Here is a 20207-nt window from a genome sequence, read left to right as displayed (position 1 = left end):
GGGCCACAAGTACCCTCCAGGAAGAGGAGGGGGAGGGGAGCATGGGGCTCAGACTTGCTGGGAGGGGGACCCTCCCTGCTGCATCCTCACTGTCCTGTGGGTGTCTGCTCCCTTTGCTCCTCCCTGATTAAGGGACAGTGCCAAAATTCCTGCTTGGGGTAACAATTCAGAAGCTCTTCCTCCTTTCCCCTTTGCTCAGAGCAAGGCCCATGAGTGCACCCACAGGAGGCCAGAGGCTAGGCTAGCCTCCCGCCCTGTCCTTGTGGGAGGTGTTCTAGTTTCCAGAGAAGGCAGGTGAGCCGGGAGAACCCCCAACCCCCGGCTTTGCAGTCAGGGCCTCTAGGGCTGAGCTGGCTGTGTGACTTGGACGGGTTGGTTGGCTTCTCTGTGCCCCATGGCCTGAGCGTGGCCTGGGTGAGTAGGTGCTGCACAACAGGCAGTTCTCACTCCCAGTGCCCATCTCCAGGGCTGGAGGAAGCGGCGGTCCTCACTGTCCGGGGTCCCAAGGCTCCAGCGTATTGGAACACCGGGCTCCGCAACAGCCTATCTGGGGTCCAGCACCAATATTGTGATTTAATTTTTGTTTAGTGTGTGGCAATTCAGGTGGAACCCAGGGCCTTGTGCATGCTAGGCAAGTGCTCTACCACTGAGTCACAGTCCCAGCTACTCAGGGGATTCTGAGATGCAGCCAGGGAGGACCTGGAGGTACCGGAGCTGGCCCAATGCAGAGCACCACCCATCTTTCCAGGGTGGGAGGAACAGCTCGGGTTCCTGGCTCTGCAGAGTCCGGACTCTGCTGGGAGTGGAGAGGGGCAGAGGGTGGAGGGGAAATGGACCCTGGGAGAAGCAAGAGAGGGAATGGGAAGGCAGAGGGATGGAGGGGGAGGAAGCAGCCTCTGCCCACTGCCTGCTCTGCTTTCCATGTGTACATGTGTGTTTTAATGTAAATGCAAGTGCTTTATTTCACAATCGTTGACCATTGGTCAAGAAGTGGACACCCAGGGCCCGGCAGCAAATTCAGCGCAGCCCCTGAGCTCTCCTGACTCCAGCAAGGTCAGCACATGGTCCTCGTGGGTGGGCCTTTGGGCTCCGGATGATGGAGCAGCTAGTGTCCCTATGCATTCCACCCGCACCTGTGTGTGCTGTCCTGTGAGTCTGTCCTGCTCAGGCTTTGGTGGCTCCCGTCTTCCCTGGGGTGGAGAAGCGTGAGTTGTTGCTGGAGAGGGAACGTGAGTTCCAGCAGAGTCAGCGGAGCACGAGGGCCTCGGGGCCTCGGGGCTCTTCCTTCACTGCGAGGCTGCTGGCTGCCCTGGGCGCTCCTCTCTGCGCACACCAGCAGCACCTCCTTTGCCCTCTGGCTCCCTCACCAGCCTGGTGACCAACTGTACAGTTGCAGGACCCGACCTGCAGGGTGCTGCCAGGACCTCCGCCTCTCCTCCACCAGCACACTTCGTGGAAACTGGTGGTAAAAGACCCTCAGCGGTTGTAAAAAATCATCAAAACTGAGGAAGGCAGGCAAAGCTTGGTGTAGGGTGCCCTGGGCCAGCGGGGTGAGGGGTCTGAGAGCCCCTCCCAGGGCTACAGGGTGGGGAAACTGGGTGCCGAGTGTGCCAGCCCCTCCCATGCACACCCCTGGGTGACAGGAGGGTATGCTGAAGGGCTGGGTCTCGTCCCCCCTGCCAGTGGGTGTGGCCCCCTATGCACCTGAACAGGAGCCTCCCTCAGAGCTGGGTGGGGGTTTCCACGCGAGACCCACCCCTGCCTGCTGGAGAGGCGGACTCAGGGGTCTGCCTGCACCGTCACAGGAGCTGCTGAGAAATGAGCTGCAATCACTTGTGCAGTCTCTGTCCTGCCTTGGGTGGGGACTGTGTGGGGGGGGCGGGTGGGCCCGCTCTGTCTGCTGAGAGACCTGAAAACATGCTAAGTGCCACAAAGCACTGAGAAGCCGAGTCCAGTAGTCAGCAGTGTGGGGCCGGCCCTGCCCTGAGGGACCACCGCCACCCCCATGCCTCCGCCAGCCACAGGTTCAGGAGAGCTGACCCCACTTGCCTGGTCCTGCCTGCTGCAGGGCAGTGGCAGGTTGGAGTGGGTGCCGGACCCAGGCTTCTGCCCAGCCCTACAGCCAGGTCCCCATGGTGGTCAGAGGAGCTCTTCCCTGGGAGCCCCCAAAAGCAGAAAGAAGGGTTCAGGCCCAAGGCTCTGGAACCAGGCCCTGGTATCAGGGGTGGCATGGACACAGCTGGTGGGCACTGGAGGGGAGCTGCTGTCAAGAAAGACAGATGCCCTAAGGACTCGGGGCCTCTGCTCCACGGGAACCAGGAGACTGGCCCTGCAAGGTCACCCAAGAACAGCAGCTGGAAGGCCTGGTGGTGGCACACCCTGGTCCCGGGTCCCCACCAAGAACAAATGGACACTGAGAAGGAGCCGACTCCAAAGCCTGCAGGCGGTTTCCAGCACAGACGCTGTTTATAGACGTGGCTCGAGGACGCCCGAGGCAGCAGGTGAGGACACGCCGCTGGCCGGCTCCGTGGGAGCCAAGAAGAGCACGGCATCCCTGTAAGTACCCATGAAAGGGGTCACATGGCGAGGGGCTGGGCAGCTGGACCACTGGTCCACGCCAGGCCTCCGTGGAGGGGAGCGGCTGGTCAGGCGTCCCCGTCCCCATCGTCCTCACTGGCGCAGCCCTCCGTCACCACTCTGCCCCAGGACGCCCGTCTCTCCAAGTACTCGGCCTTCAGCTGCTCCAGCTCCCGCAGCTCTGCCTCCAGTCGCTCCCGGTGGGCTGCCCGCAGCTGCCGCAGCTGCTTCATGGGAAAGGGGTTCATGTCGCTGAAGGCGATGTGCATCAGCTTCCTGGAGGAGCACACAGTCAGCCCAGGTGGGTGCCTGTGCTTCTGGCACCTTCCACACGCTTTTCCAACCACAGGGGCCCTGGCTCTGCCCTTGGGGCGTGGGACTTCAAGGCAGAGGGATCTGTGCCACAGGGAGAGCTCTCAGAAGGGCACCTAACCCAGGAGGGAAGGGTTGGTCAGGGAAGCCTTCCAGGAAGAGGCGACAGGTGAGCTGAGTTTTGAAGATCGAATGAGAGTTGGCAGGAGGTGGTGAGGAGTGGTGAGGAGTGGTGAGGTGAGGAGGTGAGGAGGTGAGGAGTGGTGAGGAGGTGAGGAGGTGGTGAGGAGGTGAGGAGGTGCAGAGTGGTGAGGAGTGGTGAGGAGTGGTGAGGAGCGGCGAGGAGGTGAGGAGCAGTGAGGAGTGGTGAGGAGTGGTGAGGTCATGAGGTGGTGAGGAGTGGTGAGGAGTGGTGAGGGATGGTGAGGGGTGATGAGGAGGTGGTGAGGAGGTGAGGAGGTGGTGAGGAGGTGAGGAGTGGTGAGGAGGTGGTGAGGGGTGGTGAGGACGTGAGGAGGAGGTGAGGAGGTGCGGAGTGGTGAGGAGTTGTGAGGAGCAGTGAGGAGGTGAGGAGGTGAGGAGTGGTGAGGAGCGGCAAGGAGGTGAGGAGGTGAGGAGTGGTGAGGAGCTGCGAGGAGGTGAGGAGGTGAGGAGTGGTGAGGGGTGGTGAGGAGGTGGTGAGGAGTGGTGAGGAGTGGTGAGGAGGTAATGAGGTGGTGAGGAGGTGAGGAGTGGTGAGGTGAGTAGGAAGTGAGGAGTGGTAAGGAGGTGAGGAGGTGTGAAGAGGCATTCTACCAGAAGCAACTGCAAGGGCTAAGACCACCAGGTGGGTGGTCCTAGAAACTCAAACATTCTGCCTTCCATATTCGCAGGCCAGGGGTGCTCAGAGAGGGACAGATGGGCAAGAACCGAGACTGGGGTGGGGCTGGGGCTCAGTGGAAGAGCGCTTGCTTGGCGATCCCCAGCACACACATGAAAAACCCTAAAACTACACGGAGAACTCGAATGCTGGATTAAGGGGCAGATGGATCACAAAGGGGCAGGACTGCCCTCCAGACACCAAGGCTAGGAGGGAGGATCAGAGTCACACCTGGGGGGTGGTATTGCGGGGAGGGCAGAGGGCCCGGGGCAGAGGCAGGCCTCACCGGCTATTGCAGATGGTCTTGGTGAAGAAGCGCAGGTACTGGTAGATCTCCAGGCTGTCCTGCAGCCGCAGGATCTCCTCCTCATTGTACTTGAAAATGGCCAAGGCATAGCGGAACACCACCTGGGGGCAAAGCAGGGGCTCAGGTGTGGCATGGGGTGGAGGGAATTCCCCAGAGGGAGGAAACCAAGAGGCCGGGCAGTTGGAGTCCGTGGGCAGGCTGCAGAGAGGGAGGCCTGGGGCATAATGTGGGGGCAGACACAGGGATTGGGGGAGGCTGAGGACTCCAAGCGGAGCACAGCTGCCAATGTAGGGACTGGATGAAGTTCCAGCTCTACCCCTGGACTTCTCCCATGACGAGGCAAGGCACTGCCCCGCTGGACCTGTCAGGTGTAGTGCTGGTGTAGGTGTGGTGGCCCACGCCTGTAATCCCAGTGACTCAGGGGACTGAGGCAGGAGGATCAAAAGTTCAAGGCCAGCCTCAGCAACTTAGTGAGACCTTAAGCAACTTAAGGAGGCCCTGTCTCAAAATAAAAAATAGAAAACAGCAGGGGATATAGCTTAGTGGTAAAGTACCCCTGGGTTCAATCCCCAGTCCAACAATAAAACAAACCCCAAAACCGTGCTGTTACATGGGTCTGTGGGAGGTGGGCATTTGCCCAGGGTCTCCTAACAAGGTCAGGGCAGGGCTTCATCCAGACCCAGGCGCCACCCCCTCAGGACTGCACAGGCCACAGGAGGAAGGAAGGAGGGGCCTGGGTGACTGTGGCAGGGGATGTACATCCCCAGTCATGCTGAGGCTCCCTCTCCAGGAAGATGAGATTGGGCAACCTCAGGGTGCATCTTCAGAGGCAGAAGTGCCCCTTCCTCTCATGTGCTCACAGCCCTTTACAACTACAAAGCCACGCTCTCAGATGTCCCCAACAGCTGACAGGTGAACACTGTCTTTTTTTTTTCCCAAGGGCAGAGTCAAGGCCAGAGGGTGAAGGAACCAGCTCAGAGCCCCAGCAGCACCCTACCTTGGTTCCCTCGTACAGAAAGGCATCCCAGACCCGCAGGAGGATATCACTGATGAGACTGTCCGCAAAGATCACGAGGAACCAGTTGAAAGTGATGAGGGAGAGGTCGACACGGTGCTGCCCCAAGTGGGCCATCAGCCTGGGCAGCTTCTCTGAGAGGAGGTCCTGCAGCACCCGCTGGTCCACCTGGAAGGCAGCGAGAGGGCCCATGGCCTGCAGCCCTTCCTCCCTGCCCCTCAGACCAGGCAGTCCACAGCAAGCCCGGAGTGCCGAGTGGGTCCTGCTCTGCCCAGCGCGGAGCACCTGGGGAGTGGGGACACAGGTGCAGCTGCATGTCACCTGCAGCTCCCAACACAGGCCAGCTCACCAGGCTGGAGCCTCAGGCTTTACAATGGAGGTCCCCGGGCTGGCTAGTTCTTGGCCACCTCAATCCAGCTGATCCTCCTGGTGGTTCAGAGAAACTGAACACAGGCCCTGGTGAAATGGAAGCTTCGTCCCTAAACGTGTATCAGCTGACACCTGCAGCTGCTTCTCCACACTGTTGGGCCTGACCCTTAGGTGCTTGGTGGATGTGTGGGGCAAGGTCCAGGGGCAGGTATTGGCAGGAGCCATGATGTCACATAATGCTACACTGGACACCGAGGAATCTTTTCAAGGTGGGATGCTGCAGGGTGGTGGCTGCAGTGACCTCCCCTGGTAGTCACTGTCCTGCCTCTGTCCTTTGTTCACTGAACGGTGTTGATCACTCCTGGCACTGGCTCTTCTCTGGCTCTAAGACATGGTTCTTTACGGTTCCCTGCCTGCTCTGTGATGAGCCTCTTGTTCCTCCTTGCCTGGGGCTGTGGCTGCTCAGCCCTCACCCCAGGTAAGATCCCACAGGCTTCGGTGTGTCCATGGCAAACACTCAGCAGCTCTGCCTTTCCTGAGCCACACCCTGGAACAGCAGTTGAGGCCAAGTGTGCGGCTCAGATCTGCCAGCTGGCTGTGTGACGCCTTGGAGACCGGGGATGTAGCCCGGTGGGAGAATACCAACCTGGCAGGCGCGAGGCCCTGGGTTCAATCCCTGGGCTGGCAAAAACATCAACCAAACAAACCAGAAAGTGGGCAGATGCCATGGAAGCCACTGGAGGATTTACGGATGAACTGGCATGCTGCTGAAGTCTACTCCACGACGGTCAAAGCAGGAGGAGCGGGTGGAGGAGAGTGACCACGCTGGCCTCTGGGCTGACGGTTGTGGGAAGCAGGTCCTGGACACACGGGGTGCACTGGATTCTTTTCACTTTTTTTTTTTTTTTTTTAATGTGGAAAATTCTCCATAACAAGAAATTAAAAAGAAAGAGCAAACTTGACCCTGGTGACACAATGTGCCTTAGTTTCCGAGATGCTGAGGTGTGGCACATTCCCAGCCCCTGCCCCAGTGAGGGCCACTTGAGATCTAAGTGGAAGCTGCCGGAAGGGGAGCCAGCTCCACTGTTCACCTTCTGCTTCTTCCACCTAGGCCAGGCCAGGGATGGCGGAACAGGGATCTAGAAGGAGCCTGACCCCGGAGGGCATCAAGGAGCAGAACCAGCCTGCCTTTATCTGAGGAGGGTAAAGCTGAGCCGGCTTCCCTCCCATGCAACCCCTACCTGATCCCCACCTCCTCGCTGCTGACTCCCCAGGCTCACTCCTCTCCCCAGAGCTGCACCTGAGTCTCCAAGTCTTGCCCTTCACATGCGTGGGCAGTCTACGAGGAGGAGGGAGAGGAAGGGCGAGTAGAGAGTGTCCAGATTGGAGGTGGGCAGTAGGCAAGGCTGGTGGAGGCGAGGGGAGGCCTGGAATGACTTTGCACTTAGGCCTCTTAATAAGCCCTACAAGCAACCTTCTTCCCATTCTAGAGCAGGCAAGCTTGGGGTTCAGAGAGGTGATACCATGTGCCAAGGCCACAGAACTGGTCAGCAGAGGGGCAGGGCCCTGGACCCTGCGCTGTCTGACCACAGGGCCAGAGAGCAGTAGAGGGGTGTTGGGACAGTGGAGGTAGCCATGCTGCTCAGTGGACACTAGTAAACATGAGCGGGAATGGTCACCATCACCTCCCGTCCTCCAGCCTGCCTCCCAGTGCCTTGCACATACTAGGCAAGCACTTAACCACTGAGCTACATCCCCAGCCCTTTTTAAAATTTTTTATTTTAAGACATGGTCTTGCTAAACTGCTGAGGGTCTTGCTAAGTTGCCCTTGCTGGCCTTTAACTTGGAATCCTCCTTCCTCAGGCTCTGGAGTGGCTGGGATCACTGGCATGTGCCACCAACCCCTGCTGTGTTCTGAAATTTGACTGGAAGATGGCAAATGATACAAGATCTGCTTCTACCTCTCCCAGTGACATGATGTCACCACTGGACTAACAGCAGTCTACTCTCTGGGCAGAGTCCCCAAAATTCCTCAGGCCAACAGCTTGCTAGAACCTCCCAGTATCCCAGAGAAGGGCTACTGGCCCACTGTGCAGTCAGAGAAATGGAGGCCTGGGAGACTTCCAACTCTCCCAGGATTCACTGATTTACAGGAGCAACTCAAGGGCTCTGGCCTACATGGCTGCCACGTCCCCTCCCTCCTGGCTCACCTGGGATGCTGTCAGTGTCTTGCTGTAGTAATCGGCTGGGAGGATGGTCTCCACGATGGCCACCAGGCACCAGAAGGCACTCTCCTCCTCCTCCAGGACCAGCAGAGCCACAGCCGCCAGCCTGAGCAAGGACGAACACAGGTACACAGTTGACGTCTGGCCCAGTGCCTGGCGCACTGCGAGCTCTATACATGTTAGCTGTCCTACCTCCACGTCCACAAGCTGAGACTCTGTACACGCCCTCCCTGAGCCCCAGTCTCGGCTCTGTAAGGCGAGGGAATACCCACCTCCAGGGTCATCAGGCACTGAGAAGCCAACCTTTGGTGCTGTCTGGCACAAACCAGCGCACAACACAGTTCTCTCCTGGACCACCCCGTCTCAGGAGGCTCCAGTGAGGTCATGGGAAACAGGGACAAGCCCCGGGGCTGAGCAGGGAAGTCTTCCTGGGAGAAGCACTGTTTTCTCTACTTCTCCACCTTTGCTGGCAGGCCACATCCAGGGCCAACCCAAGTATGCATTTCCCCAAATATCCTCCACGGACCCTACTCTCTAAGATGCTATGAAAACACAGGGTCCCATATTCAAAGCCACCTGGGGGATGCTGCCTGCTGCAGACTCTTTTGGAGGCTTAAGAGGCACACTACCTCAGAAAGCCTCTGGGAAATCCTCCAAGGAGAACCTGTGTGACTGTAACCAACCCAGGGTAACACTGTGGGTCATGGAGCCTATGTCACTATGCAGAGAGTGATGCTTCTCTGGGTTCTTACTGGACTGGACTTATGACTTCCACCTTCTTTTGAGGTTCAGAACTTCTGGAGTCATGACTGAGACTCAAAAGATAGCAAATGTGTGGTATGTCTGCCGCCATTCTCTTTATCTATGCCCAGGACAGACATAACTAGTAGATCATGGCAACATTCTCCTTACCTATGCCCAGAGCAGACATAACTAATTGATCATGGTGCTCTTTTCCACTGAGTTGAGGCTACTTAAGACACTGCCTCAAGATAGGCCTCCAGGCAGCTGTTTCCTATTGGCTACCTCTGGTCAAGACAATCTCCTTACCCACAGATAGGAAAACAGCCCAGAAAGCAAAAGGGACTGCCTCAAGATTGCACGCAGTCCGCCAATGATAGAACAACCTCAGAATGTCAGTCCAGGAGCTGGCTGCCAGTGCTGGCTTAGAATTTTGCACAGCACACATTAGAAGGCCAGTTACCTGAGGCTGGTCCCCACTTGCACTTGCTCACTGCTTAGGCTCCAGCCAGGCTCCACCCTCAGGCATACAGGGCCCAAGGAGGCCTGCAAAGGGGAAGTGGGTTGAAGGGGGAAGAACAGGCCTCTTTGAAAGGATGCCACATATTTTCACAGGGAAATGACTCTAAAATGTTTGCTCTACATTGGTTTTAAATCATTGGTGTTCTATCTTCACCATCTAAACAGGCTGGATTTGTTGCCTTAGAAGCAGGATGTCATCTTGGGACATGGGGTGGGGGTGGGGCGTGGTGGCACAACACATGCATTTCCAACTTCTGCCACTAGATGGCAATTCACGCAAGAGTAAAGGGCGTACAGTTTGGGATTAGGGCTTCCAAAAGAATACACTGCACTTTCCACATTAGAACAGGCTCTTTCTAATACACTTAACTTTCTACTTAAAACAATAGCACGATGTTTGCCTGAATACCAATTATCTGTGCTTGCATATCAAATTAGGTAAAAATAGCAGACAGAAATAGTAAAAAGTACCCTCTGGGTATCTCCCTCCTTTGGCCTCATTTGTTCCCATCCGCCTTCTAGAAGCAGCCTGTGCCACCTCCTTCCACTCAGGGAGCTTCTCTCCTTCTGTGAGGTTGATCTCAAGGCTCCCTGGCCACTGGACTTTTTCCTGCTTTGGCACAAATTGCACTCCAAAGCACGATAGCCCTGTATGTGGCTGATTCCATCTCAGAGAGGTCACGTCTGATCAGGAGAAAAGGTTTCAGGGTGGCATCAGCTCATCACCTGCCAAGGTTCCCACTTTGAGTGAGGGTGGGTGGTGGGCAGGTCTGGTGTGAGTGTCCAGGGTTGGGAGTTGGCCCAGATGCCAAGCATGGTGAGGCTCTGGGCAGGTTACTCAGCTTCTCTGACTTTCCCTGGCTTGCCTGGATGATGGGGGCACCAGTGCCCACTTCATAGGGTTTCATGAGGATTAAAGGATGTCAGGTATGTTCAGCACCCTCAGGAAGTGTTGCTTCCTACCTGACCTTTTTAAGAAATGGAAAAATCATTACTTATACTAATCCCATGGCTTTCAGCTCCCTTCACAGCTGCTCTTAAAAAGGCTTTGCAATTTTTGTTCCTTCTTGATTTTAACATGTTCAAGCAGATAAGCAATTGACAGGCTTTTTTTCAGCTGATAGTGAATGAGTAGAATTTCTAAGTCATCACCTGTAGCAGACATGCAGAATAACATGAAATCTCAGGCTTAAACTGAGAGGCATTCCTGTTAGAGTTTAACTCTGAATTCTCAGTAATTGTGTGTATACATGCTCAATCTCATCTAAATTTAGGGTGGAAATAAGAGTATTGAAAATATGTACCCTTAGGAGACATTCAAATTTGAGTTAAGGACACGCCGAATGTCAATTCTCGGTTAAATAAATGTCACGCACCACCTATTCAGAAAAAAAGAGCAGAATGGCTTTTGTAAATTTTACTCAAACATATGTGTGTTTAAATGAAACTGAGTCAAAATTTGCTTTGGGAAATATTCAAGACTAGGCGATTTCTACAGAGATAATGGGGAGTCCATGAAAGCCCCACTTCCACTTTTGGAGGGGATGGCCCTGTGATCCAGGGAGCCCCAGCCTCATCCCCAGTCCCCCTCTCCGCCCCTGCTGATTGGACCAGAGGTGGAAAGTAATCCAGGTGGCACCATTCAGATTCCTTCTTTGGAATACAGGACCCGGGCACGAGGGTTAAGGACACAGGGTGCGAGGTGGGAAGCCTCGCTGTAGCCCGCGACTCCAGGGCTCCACTCTGACAACTTCGATGGGCTGTTAATGCCCAAAGAATGAGTGAACAGAGGCTGGTCTGCCAAGAGAAGTGGGGCAGATGGTGGAGTAAGGCAGGGTCCAGAGGCCACGCAGCTGCAGGGCAGTGCGTGGTGCCACACTGCCTCTGGGGTGGCATTCCAGGGAATGCAGCACGTATGCCAACCTGGGCTTCTGCAGCACTGCGGCCCTGCTGGGCCATCTGGTCCTCAGCTCTGTCTTCTCCCTCTGGCTTCCCTGAGTTCCCTGTACCATTTATAAATTGTCTTCCTTGGGTTCCTCCGAGTGGATTTTGCACCAATGCAAATGCTCCCTGACCAGGCCAGTTCTGTCATATGTGAGCTGGGCCCTCGCCATACACTCCAGGGGACCACTCCTGATGGCTCTCTGAGTGGCACCTCCCAAGCACAAATCAGGAAGCACAGAAGGGGAACCTGGGGCTCTGGCCCATCTGTCTTAAACATGTCCTCTCACCTGCCTGACCCTATCTGTCCAGTGGGGCCAGGCCTCCTGGGCTTATGTCTCCAGGTTCCTGGAGGCCCTGAAAAGACAGCAGTGCTCTGAAAGGCCAAGGGTGTGCCCTCGCCGAGCATGGAGGCTCACCTGTTCAGGCCCTGGCAATAGCCGATGGCTGGGTTCTGCCAGGAGAAGGCCAGCAGCACCCGGCGGAGCTTGTCGGGGAAGTTGGAGGTGGGACAGGTGAAGTGCTTATTGTTGGGGAAGGTCCGGTTCAGGTCCAGCTCGATCTGGCGGGCAGCAGGGTGCTCGCAGGCCTGGCCTCGCCTTAGAAGCTCCTGGTAGCAGCTAGGAGTGTGCAGGTGCTGGACGCGGAGGTGGACCAGCCACCTCCAGACGCGTGGCCGGTGTTCTCGGGGCACTCCCGCCCGCAGCAGCTGCTTGAGCTCTGCCGAGGGTGAGAGCTGGTCCAGGGCTGCCCAGCGCTCCCGCAGCGGCCGCTCCACAGCTTCGAGGGCCAGCAGGTGGTGGGAGCGCACCTCCAGCACCTGGATCCTGGCCAGCAGCCTCAGGTCTTCCACCTCGTAGTCGGGCACCGTCAGGAAGCCATACTCATCATACTCACTGCCAAGAAAGGCCCGTGTTAGCCACACCTGCAGGGCCTGGCCCTGGAGGACGGCCAGGCCAGGTTCCTGCCCACCTTCGAGGCTCAGCCTTCAGGGCAGGGCAGGCCCCTCCACTTCTCCCAAAATGCCCCGCCCAGCCTCCTGAAGACCCAGTGAGGTCCTCTTGTAAACTGCTGGAGCCTAGAAGTGCCTGGTACATAGTGCTCGGGAGGTGATTAATCTCTGTCCAAAGACACAGCCCTCTAACTACCTCAGGAGCCTGCGGCCAAGGAGGCTGCGCTGGTGATGCAGACCCCTTCACCAGCCAGTGAGCGCAGGGATGAGGGGGCAGACTGACCAATGACAGGAGGAGGTAGGGGGCCCATTCCAGATGGCCTCTCATTTATTCAACATTTATTTGCCTCCACTATGTGCACTACATATGCTATCTGTCAATTTTTTTTTTCTTGGTATCGGGGATTAAACCAGAAGGGTTCAACCATTGAGCCATCCCCAGCTCCCTTTAAAATTTTTTTTTTTTTAATTTTGAGACAGGGTGTTGCTAAGTTGCTTAGGGGCTCGCTAAATTGCTAAGGCTGGTTTTGCAATCCTCCTGCCTCAGCCTCCCAAGTGACTGGGATTACAGGCATGTGCCACTGTGCCCAGCACTGTTAGTCTTAATGACCCTGCAAAGCAAGTCTTAGCCCACACCTTACAGGGAATGAGTATAAGGCTCAGAAAGGTAAAGAAAGTGACTTGTCCAAGGTCACACAGCAAGAGAGCCAGGTCTGCTGGGTGTGGTGGCACATGCCTGCAATCCCCATGACTCAGGGGCTGAGGCAGGAGGACTGCAAGTTCCAGACCAGCCTGGGCAACTTAAAGTCTGTTACAAAAAGAAAAAGGGCTGGGATGTAGTTCAGTGGTACTGACCCTGGGATCAATCCTCACCACCACAACCCCCCAAAAATGAAAGCCATGTCTGACCCAAAAGCCCAGCTTCTGTCAGTGGGCCACCCAGCCTCAGGGACCCATAAGCAGAGTCACGCCCACATCTGTTACATGTAACTGCCCATGTCCAGTGCTCAGCAAGGGCTTGGCTTGAGGAGGCAGCTGACTTATCTCCCGCCTTTTGTCTCTGACAAACATGTCAGGGAGGAAGTGGGGCTGCCGCCAGAGCCCTATGTCAGCTGCAGCGATGCCCTTGGCAGCCCCGGCCAGGGGTGGCTCCTCTGAGCCTGCTCTCCTGGGCTGGCTTGCACGGTGTATCTGGAGCCAGAGGAGGTGACCACCGCGTGGCACCCATGCAGTCAGCAGGACTGGCGCCAAGGCCGCTGGGCTCACCTGACAGGGCTCAGCTCCACGCCGTCAGCCGAGGCCTCGCTGGCTTCCCACTGCAGCGCCTCCTGGACGAGCTCCCGCAGCAGCTCCCAGCACTCGCCGGCCTCCGGCCCCATGGCCTCCTGCAGCCTCCGCAGCCCAGCCAGGTACTTGCTCTCCACCTGGCAGTTCCTGGCTTGGAGGTAGGCACACTGCAGGGGGAGGGGCAGCTGGTCAGGTCCCTGCTCGGCTCAGGCAGCACAGCCCTGCGGCTCCTCTCCAGGTCCCCCTCTGTGGGACCTACACGTAGGGAAGGATGGGCCCTGAGTCCAGTGGGTACCGAGGAGGCTAGGGAAGCGAGGGAGGGCCAGGGCTGGGGCGTGGCAGGGATGGCACAGGCCCTGCATGGCCTGCAGTCCCACTCTGGGTCAGCCCCTTAGCCGTGTGGCCGGTGGCAAGTCCTTAACCTCGCTGCGCCTTAGCTTGTTCACATGCACAGTGGGTAAGAGCCTCAAGGTTCTGGAGGGAGGAGTCGGGCTGATCCGCAAAGCCTCCCCAGGGCCTCTCTGCAGGTTGTGTGGCTGGGAGGCCGCCCTGTGCCCTCTGTGCCACCAGGTTCTGTTCCCCCAACGCACAGCACCCTTCCACCTAGTCTTTTCTGTACATCCTCCTCGCCTTGAATCCTTGTTTCTATTTGTACAAGCCAGATGGTGCTGGGCAGGTTGGGTGACCTTTCTGGACCTTGTTTTCTGTTGCTATGAGATGGGGACAGCAGAAATCTGTCTCAGAGCACTGTCATGACCAGAGTAGCACCATGGAGCCCCATGGCCAAGGCCCCGATTTCGCTGCATACCTGCCAGGTCGGCATCTCCGAGCACTTGCCCAAGCCCAACCCCCACCTCCCGGAGCCTGCTCTCCTACCTGCTCCCTGGCTCCCACCGCTGCACCCTCACCCAGGCCCTAGGCTGCTTCCTGTGTTCTGGCACCAGCAGCCTTCTCAGAGACTTCTGCTACAGATTCTGGCCTCCCTGCGTCCAGGTCCTCTCCAAAAGCCCACCCTTTGCCCAGCAGCCACAGCCGTCTTCTCAGAACATCAGTCTGGGCCAGGACCTCTCCGCTCAAATCTACTCAGCCCTGTCTCCTCCTCCTCCTCAGCTCTGCTTCAGGCCTCTCAGGCCACAAGTCTTTACCACACATGCTCTTTTCTTGGGAGGCCTTTCTCCACTGCTGGATAACACCAATGTGCCTTTAGGGCACAACTCAGAGGACACCTCCTCCAGGAAGCCCACCTTGACTTTCCTTCCTATCTCTGGCCCTAAGAATCTCTGAGTCCAAGAACACCTTAGCTGAGTTCAACTCCCTCACTGGTCTGCACTCTCCTTGGGGCAGTGACCAAGCTTATTGGTTTTGATGTTCCTTCCCCAGAGCTGCCCAGCAAAGCACCACTGACTGGGTGGCTCAGCCAGACCACAGGGGCTGGAGGAGAAACACACTGCTCCCAAGGGGCTCAGTCCAGAGAAAGAGCAGCCGGGTAAGGAGCACGAGTGGAAGGGTCAGCAGGGGGACTGGAAGCGTGGCAGGACATGGAGACAGTCAGACAGCTCTCGCCTGGCACCTTCGTCAGCAGGGCCTTCTCCTTCTCAGCCACCTTCCTCCAGATCTTGGTGACCTGGTGAATCTCAGAGTTGAGGAAGCGGTTCTGGGTCCGGTAAGCTTCCATGTCATCCTGGAGGAGAGAGCAAGGCATTTCAGGAGTTGACCACAGATACTTCTTGGTCCTGAGGAGTCATCCCAAAAGGAAATCTAAGCAGTGCATGATGACGCATGCCTGTGATCCTAGTGACTGAGGCTGAGGCAGGAGGTCTGCAAGTTTGAGGCCAACCTCAGCAACTTAGCAAGGCCCTAAGCAACTTCAGGAGACCCTGTCTCCCTTCAGGAGACCCTATTTTCTGAAAAATAGAAAGGCCTGGGGAAAAAAAAAAAAAGAAAGAAAAAAAGGAAGTCTGAAATAAGACAACTACCCATAGCCTCCTTCGCTATTCTGCTCCCAGCATGCTGTGGTAAAGAGTGTGACGCTGGAGTTCAAGTCCTGGCTCTTGCACCTTGGGAAGGTCCCTGACCATTCTGTTTCCTCCTCTGTAAAAGGGGCAAATACCACCCGTATGGGCAGTTAGGATGCTAAATGGTAATACAGATAATGCCAAATATGGGGACAGAATACAGCAAGTGCTCATAGTATTTGTTTTTGTTTTTGGTACCAGGGATTGAACTCAGGGCACTCTATCACTAAGCCACACCCCCAACCCTGTTTTGCATTTTATTTAGAGACAGGGTCTCACTGAGTTGCTTAGTACCTTTGCTGAGGCTGGCTTTGAACTCACGATCCTCCTGCCTCAGCCTCCTGAGCCACTGGGATTACAGGTGGGCCATTATGTCCGGCAGCATTTGTTTTTAAAAGTAATACATTCTATCAAATATTTGTGATCATGCTGTGGACAATTTTTTAAGAAGTGTCACTGTAAATATTGTTCTATGTCGCTATGTAAGTTTCCCAGTAATTTCTTTTTCTTTTTTTTTTTTTTTAGTGCTGGGCTCAAACCCAGGGCCTTAAGCATGCTAAGCATGTGCTTTACCGCTGAGCCATATCCCAGCCCCCTTCTTTTTCTTATAAGAGACAGGGTCTCACTAAGTTGTCCAGGCTGGCCTTGTAGTTATGATCCCTCTGTCTCAATGTCCCAAACAGCCTGTGCCACCCTGCCAGCTCCAGGGATGATTTTTAATGATGGACAACCACACTATAACTTACTTATAAACCTTTTTTGTTGTTGTTTCTTAAATCTGGGCCCCGGGTGTTTTGAGCTGAGGAGCAGCTCTGAGCGTAGCGGTTTCCCTCTGCGCACTGTCCCGAGGAAGCAGTGAGAGCCCTCTGCTGGGGTGTACCAGAGGCGGGCAAGTTTTGGGAGGGTCTGCCCAGGGACCTGCGCTGCAGCCGTGGTTCTGTCTTTATTCTGCCAGGAAGGACATTCCAGAAGCCATTCAACACTGCGCACGCTCAGCCAGCTAACACGTCCCAGGCACTCCTGTGGCCCAGCCCTCTCTCTCTGGCTGCATGCTGGGCTAGGTCAGTAGGGGAGGTGCTGCTACAGGGCTGACCCTGGACAGGCCCTGAGTGACCGTGACAGGAACAGCACTGCTCATGGCCTGTGGCCCTTCACCCTCAGAGACAGGCCACATGGGCAGCCCCCAGGTGATCTTTGCCCTCTGCTGGGAGGGTCTTCACTGTGGCCTGGATGGCTTCCAGTGTCCCTCCCAGCCTCCTTGAGACCTTCCCTTCCTCATCCCAGGTCTAGAGTTGCTGACAGGTATTTTCAAGGCTTTGGAAATAGGGCTTTTGTCACATAAGGTGCCCCACTTCCGGCTCTAGGGAAGGCAGAGAGTGCTGGGTTGGCAGGTGGCTGTGAGCGCCTGTTGGAGCAGCGGTTGGGGTGGTGACTGGGCAGCGCCCTCCCATTCAGCTCGTGCCCCTACCTTGAGTGTTCTTCTTGGTTCAGAACTGTAGGGAGGAAAAAGAGAGACCTCAGAGAAGAGAAAAGCCACGTGACTCACCAGCGAAGCGAGGGGAGCGAGGCCTGGGGGAAGAAAGCCTGGCTGCCTTTGCAGGGAGAAGGAACCTGGGGATTCTCCCCAGGAAATGCTCGTGGACAAGGCCCTTATGCTAGCAAGGGGACACCTGGGTCTACTGCATGCCTGCCGCTTCTCACCTCTCTGTGACTCCATTGTCCCTACCAGAAAATGAGTGGGCAGACTAGATTGCTGAGTCTTCCCAGCTCTGACATTCAAGAGGTGGTACAGTTACTGTCCCCATTTCCCAGCTTTGATATTCAAGACTGTTTGTTTTTTTTTTTTTTGGCCAAGATTGGGGGCACACTGAGGATTGAACCCAAGGGCACTCTATCACTGAGCCACCTTCCCAGTCCTTTCAAATTTTGAGACAGGGTCTCACTAAATGGCCAAGGTTGACCTTGAACTTGTGAGGCCCAGTCACCCAAATGGCTGGGATTTTAGGTGTATGCCATAGCATCAATACTGTCATTCTTGGCCAGGCATGGTGGCACACACCTCTAATCCCAGCAGCTCTGGAGGCTGAAGCAGGATGATCACGAGTTCAAAGCCAGCCTCAGCAACTTAGTGAGGCCCTAAGCAACTCGGTGAGACCCTGTCTCTAAATAAAATACAAACGAGGGCTGGGGATGTGGCTCAGTAGTTAAGCACCCTTGGGGTTCAATCCCTGGTACCAAAAAAAAAGAAAAAAAAAATGTCATTCTTGAAATGACAGTGTCAAAACAAAGGGGACAGTTCCCCAAAGTTGGGGTATCCTTGATCACAATTTAAGCAGGAAATGCAAATACTCCCTGTGGCCAAACTCAAAGATTTGCAGATGTTACAATCACTTTAATGTGACTCACAGTGCAGTTGCCTCTGGCTCGCTGATTAACTAAATTCCTTAAGATGTGCCCTTAGGGACACACTCAGGTTCATAGGTGCGTCTGAGATGACCCGATGCAGCTGATCTGCTTCTGAGCCCTGTGCTGCTTCATGGGTCTTGAATAGTGGACTCCCATGGGCACATGGACAGCAACGACCCTGAGCTGGGGCGGGGCGTGGAGGACACTCACTGTGTGCACAGTCCAGCTGCATGTGCATTCGAAAGCTCTGGTTTTGTTTTAATCCCAAAGAATCTGATTTCAGACTATAAGGGATTCCAGGACTAGCTGGTTATGTGGTTCTTCAGTTTTTGCTAACAGGGAAGGGAACCTGGGTTGCAAGTTCACTTCCTGTGGAGGTGAGAGAACTTGCTCAGGCCATGCAGGAAGCAAGAGGCAGAGCCAGGACTCAGATGCAAGGCCATGTCATTTCAAAGCTGGGCAGTGAGCCAGTTCAACACTGCCCACTGCTTCTCTTAGAAGCTTCCTGATTTCTTTTTCTTTCTTTCTCCACCTCCTGCCATTCAGCAGTTCCTTGATTCAGGAGCATGGGACTTCCCAAGGTTACAGAGATGGAAGTACATGTGGCTCTGAGTGGCAGCAAGACTGGCCCTGGTTACATATGGCTGCCTTTAGGAACAGTGGGTGCTAGAAGCATCTGTTCCGAGTCTCAGGCTCCTGGTGGTCAGGTGGCACCTGTCACACCCTCTAGACAGGAGACTACAGCCCACGGCAGGCATCACAATTCAAATGAAGTTCCTGTCCCCAGTGCAGGGCTGGTCCCTGCAGGCTGGGACAGCTGGGGAAAGGGACAGCGACAGCAGGGGAAGGCAGGGAAGGTGGCATCAGCTAGAAGAGGCAGAGAAGCTGAGAGGCAGAGCAGGCAGACCGGTCAGCAGACGTGAGCTCCCCCATCTCAGAACAGGAGTCTGGTAAGCTGCTTTACTTTTGGCCTCTGCCTTCCTGTCTGTAAAGTGGGGAGCGCACGAGTGCCTGCCTCACAGGGCTGGTGCAAGGACAAAATGAGAGCAGGTAGAGCAGACAGCCAGGCACACAATGCCATCAATTCCCTATCGCGGAGCAGCGATTGCTGCCAATATCGTGAGCAAGCCATGGTCAGCGTGGGTCACCATGTGCACCATGTGTAGGAGTGCTGGAGACGGTGGCCCTGGCATCTTGGGGCTCATGGGGCATCAGAATGACACCAAAGAAGGCCATCCAGGTGAGGCTGGTCTTGGGCTTTTTCACCTCTAATTTGGTAACAGAGACACTTTTGCTTTTCTGCAGCCCAGGACACCATGACAGGGCCAAACTGTGTTGGTGAGGAAAGTGAGGCATGAAGAGCAATAGTTCCACCAACATCTACTTCCGGTATGGCCGCTCCAGGGTGAAGGGTGAGCCCTCCTCCACCTTGAAAACCTGGGGCCCAGGGAGTGGAGGGAGGCCCTACCTTCAGGTGCTCCATCCTCTCCTGCTGGCTCAGGAAGTCCCGGTCAGCAGCGTTGGGGGGCTGTGCCAAGTCCTGGGTGACCTTCTCCGAGAGCTTGCAGATGACCTGCTGCTTGGCCTGGTTCTTGTCCATAAGCAGCTGCACGTGCTGCTGCAGCTCCTGCACCCGCTGCTCCCGCAGGCTGGCCGTGTGCAGCAGGCTCTCGCGCTCCTGCTCCAGGGCCTCCACCCGCCTGCCCAGCTCTGCGATCTGCCGCACTTTGTGCCGCACCAGCTCCAGCCGGTCCTTGTCCTCGGCTGCTGCCAGGTACGCGCTGGATGCCCTCTTCTCCTGCTGGGCGGCCTCCAGCGCCTTGTGCAGGATCTTCACCAGCTCCTGGGCAGGGAGAGGGAGGCGTCAGTGAGCTTGGGGGAGGCTTATCAGGTGCCAGAGGTGGGCATGTGCTGTCACCAATCCTAACAACCCCGAGAGGTGCCCAGAAGAGTTCCCTGGACATCTTGTCCCATCTCCTCTTCTCTGTCCAACACTGCTAGCTGGGCACAGAGCTCCCCAGTTCCACACCATATTCCTAGGAGGTCACAGGTGGAGGTGGCAAGTGATTATTCTGCCTAAAAGGGGAATGAGCAGTGAGGTAGGTGGGCAACTTCTGAGTCACCTTTGAAATCACTAGATACATGCTCCTCTGGGTGAGTGCCCCTTCTCTTTCCCTCTGGCTGGGAAATGGCAAGAATGAGAACAGTCACCTATCTCTCCATTCTTCAACGCAAGAGAGAAAGAACTCTCAATTTGTTTTGGGCCACAATACTTAATGGCTTTCTTTGTTATAGCAGCTGAACCCACACCCTGACTTATACACACTCATTTCAGGAATAAAAACTGAGGTCCAGGAGAGTAGGGTGAAATTCAATCTTGAATCATGAGGACTCCAAAGCCTAAAGCTTAGTCAGTAATAAAACCAGGGGTGGCACAAGAATATTACTCTTAAAATATTACTCTTCCCTCTCATCTTATGGCAGATATTGTTAATTAGGTACTCCTTCCTGCAATGCCACGTTGAAGCCTCAGAATCCTTCTAATACAGCATTCAAACAGTCACCAAGACAGCATTACAGAGGAAATACATTGGCAATCCCTACACAAAGTCACGCACAGAGGGCCTCATTCAATTTTTTTGTAACTGGCACCCTCAGCCCACCAAAGGACACCCGCAA

General features: G+C 55.6%; 1 protein-coding gene across 6 annotated transcripts in view; it reads right to left on the bottom strand.

The window, feature by feature from the left end:
* Positions 1 to 972: 972 nt before the first annotated feature.
* Tbc1d2 (TBC1 domain family member 2) overlaps positions 973 to 20207 on the bottom strand; it is a 46717-nt gene continuing 27482 nt past the window's right edge. For 5 of the 6 annotated variants that reach the window (XM_047525503.1, XM_047525502.1, XM_047525504.1 and 2 more), the window contains 8 exons: positions 18997 to 19371; positions 14678 to 14788; positions 13087 to 13274; positions 11288 to 11764; positions 7650 to 7770; positions 5053 to 5238; positions 4035 to 4156; positions 973 to 2853 (listed from right to left, as the gene is read on the bottom strand). In XM_047525503.1, coding sequence (XP_047381459.1) covers positions 2646 to 2853; positions 4035 to 4156; positions 5053 to 5238; positions 7650 to 7770; positions 11288 to 11764; positions 13087 to 13274; positions 14678 to 14788; positions 18997 to 19371 — 1788 coding nt within the window. In that variant the 3' untranslated portion in view covers positions 973 to 2645. Of the gene's footprint in view, positions 2854 to 4034; positions 4157 to 5052; positions 5239 to 7649; positions 7771 to 11287; positions 11765 to 13086; positions 13275 to 14677; positions 14789 to 16590; positions 16616 to 18996; positions 19372 to 20207 lie in introns of those variants that run through there. The other variant, XM_047525507.1, reaches the window with a different exon arrangement.

This window comes from Sciurus carolinensis, chromosome 14 (genome assembly GCF_902686445.1).
Source record: "Sciurus carolinensis chromosome 14, mSciCar1.2, whole genome shotgun sequence".
Lineage (NCBI taxonomy): Eukaryota > Metazoa > Chordata > Mammalia > Rodentia > Sciuridae > Sciurus > Sciurus carolinensis.
Note: the sequence above shows the minus strand (reverse complement) of the source record. Positions and strands in the feature narration are given on the sequence as shown.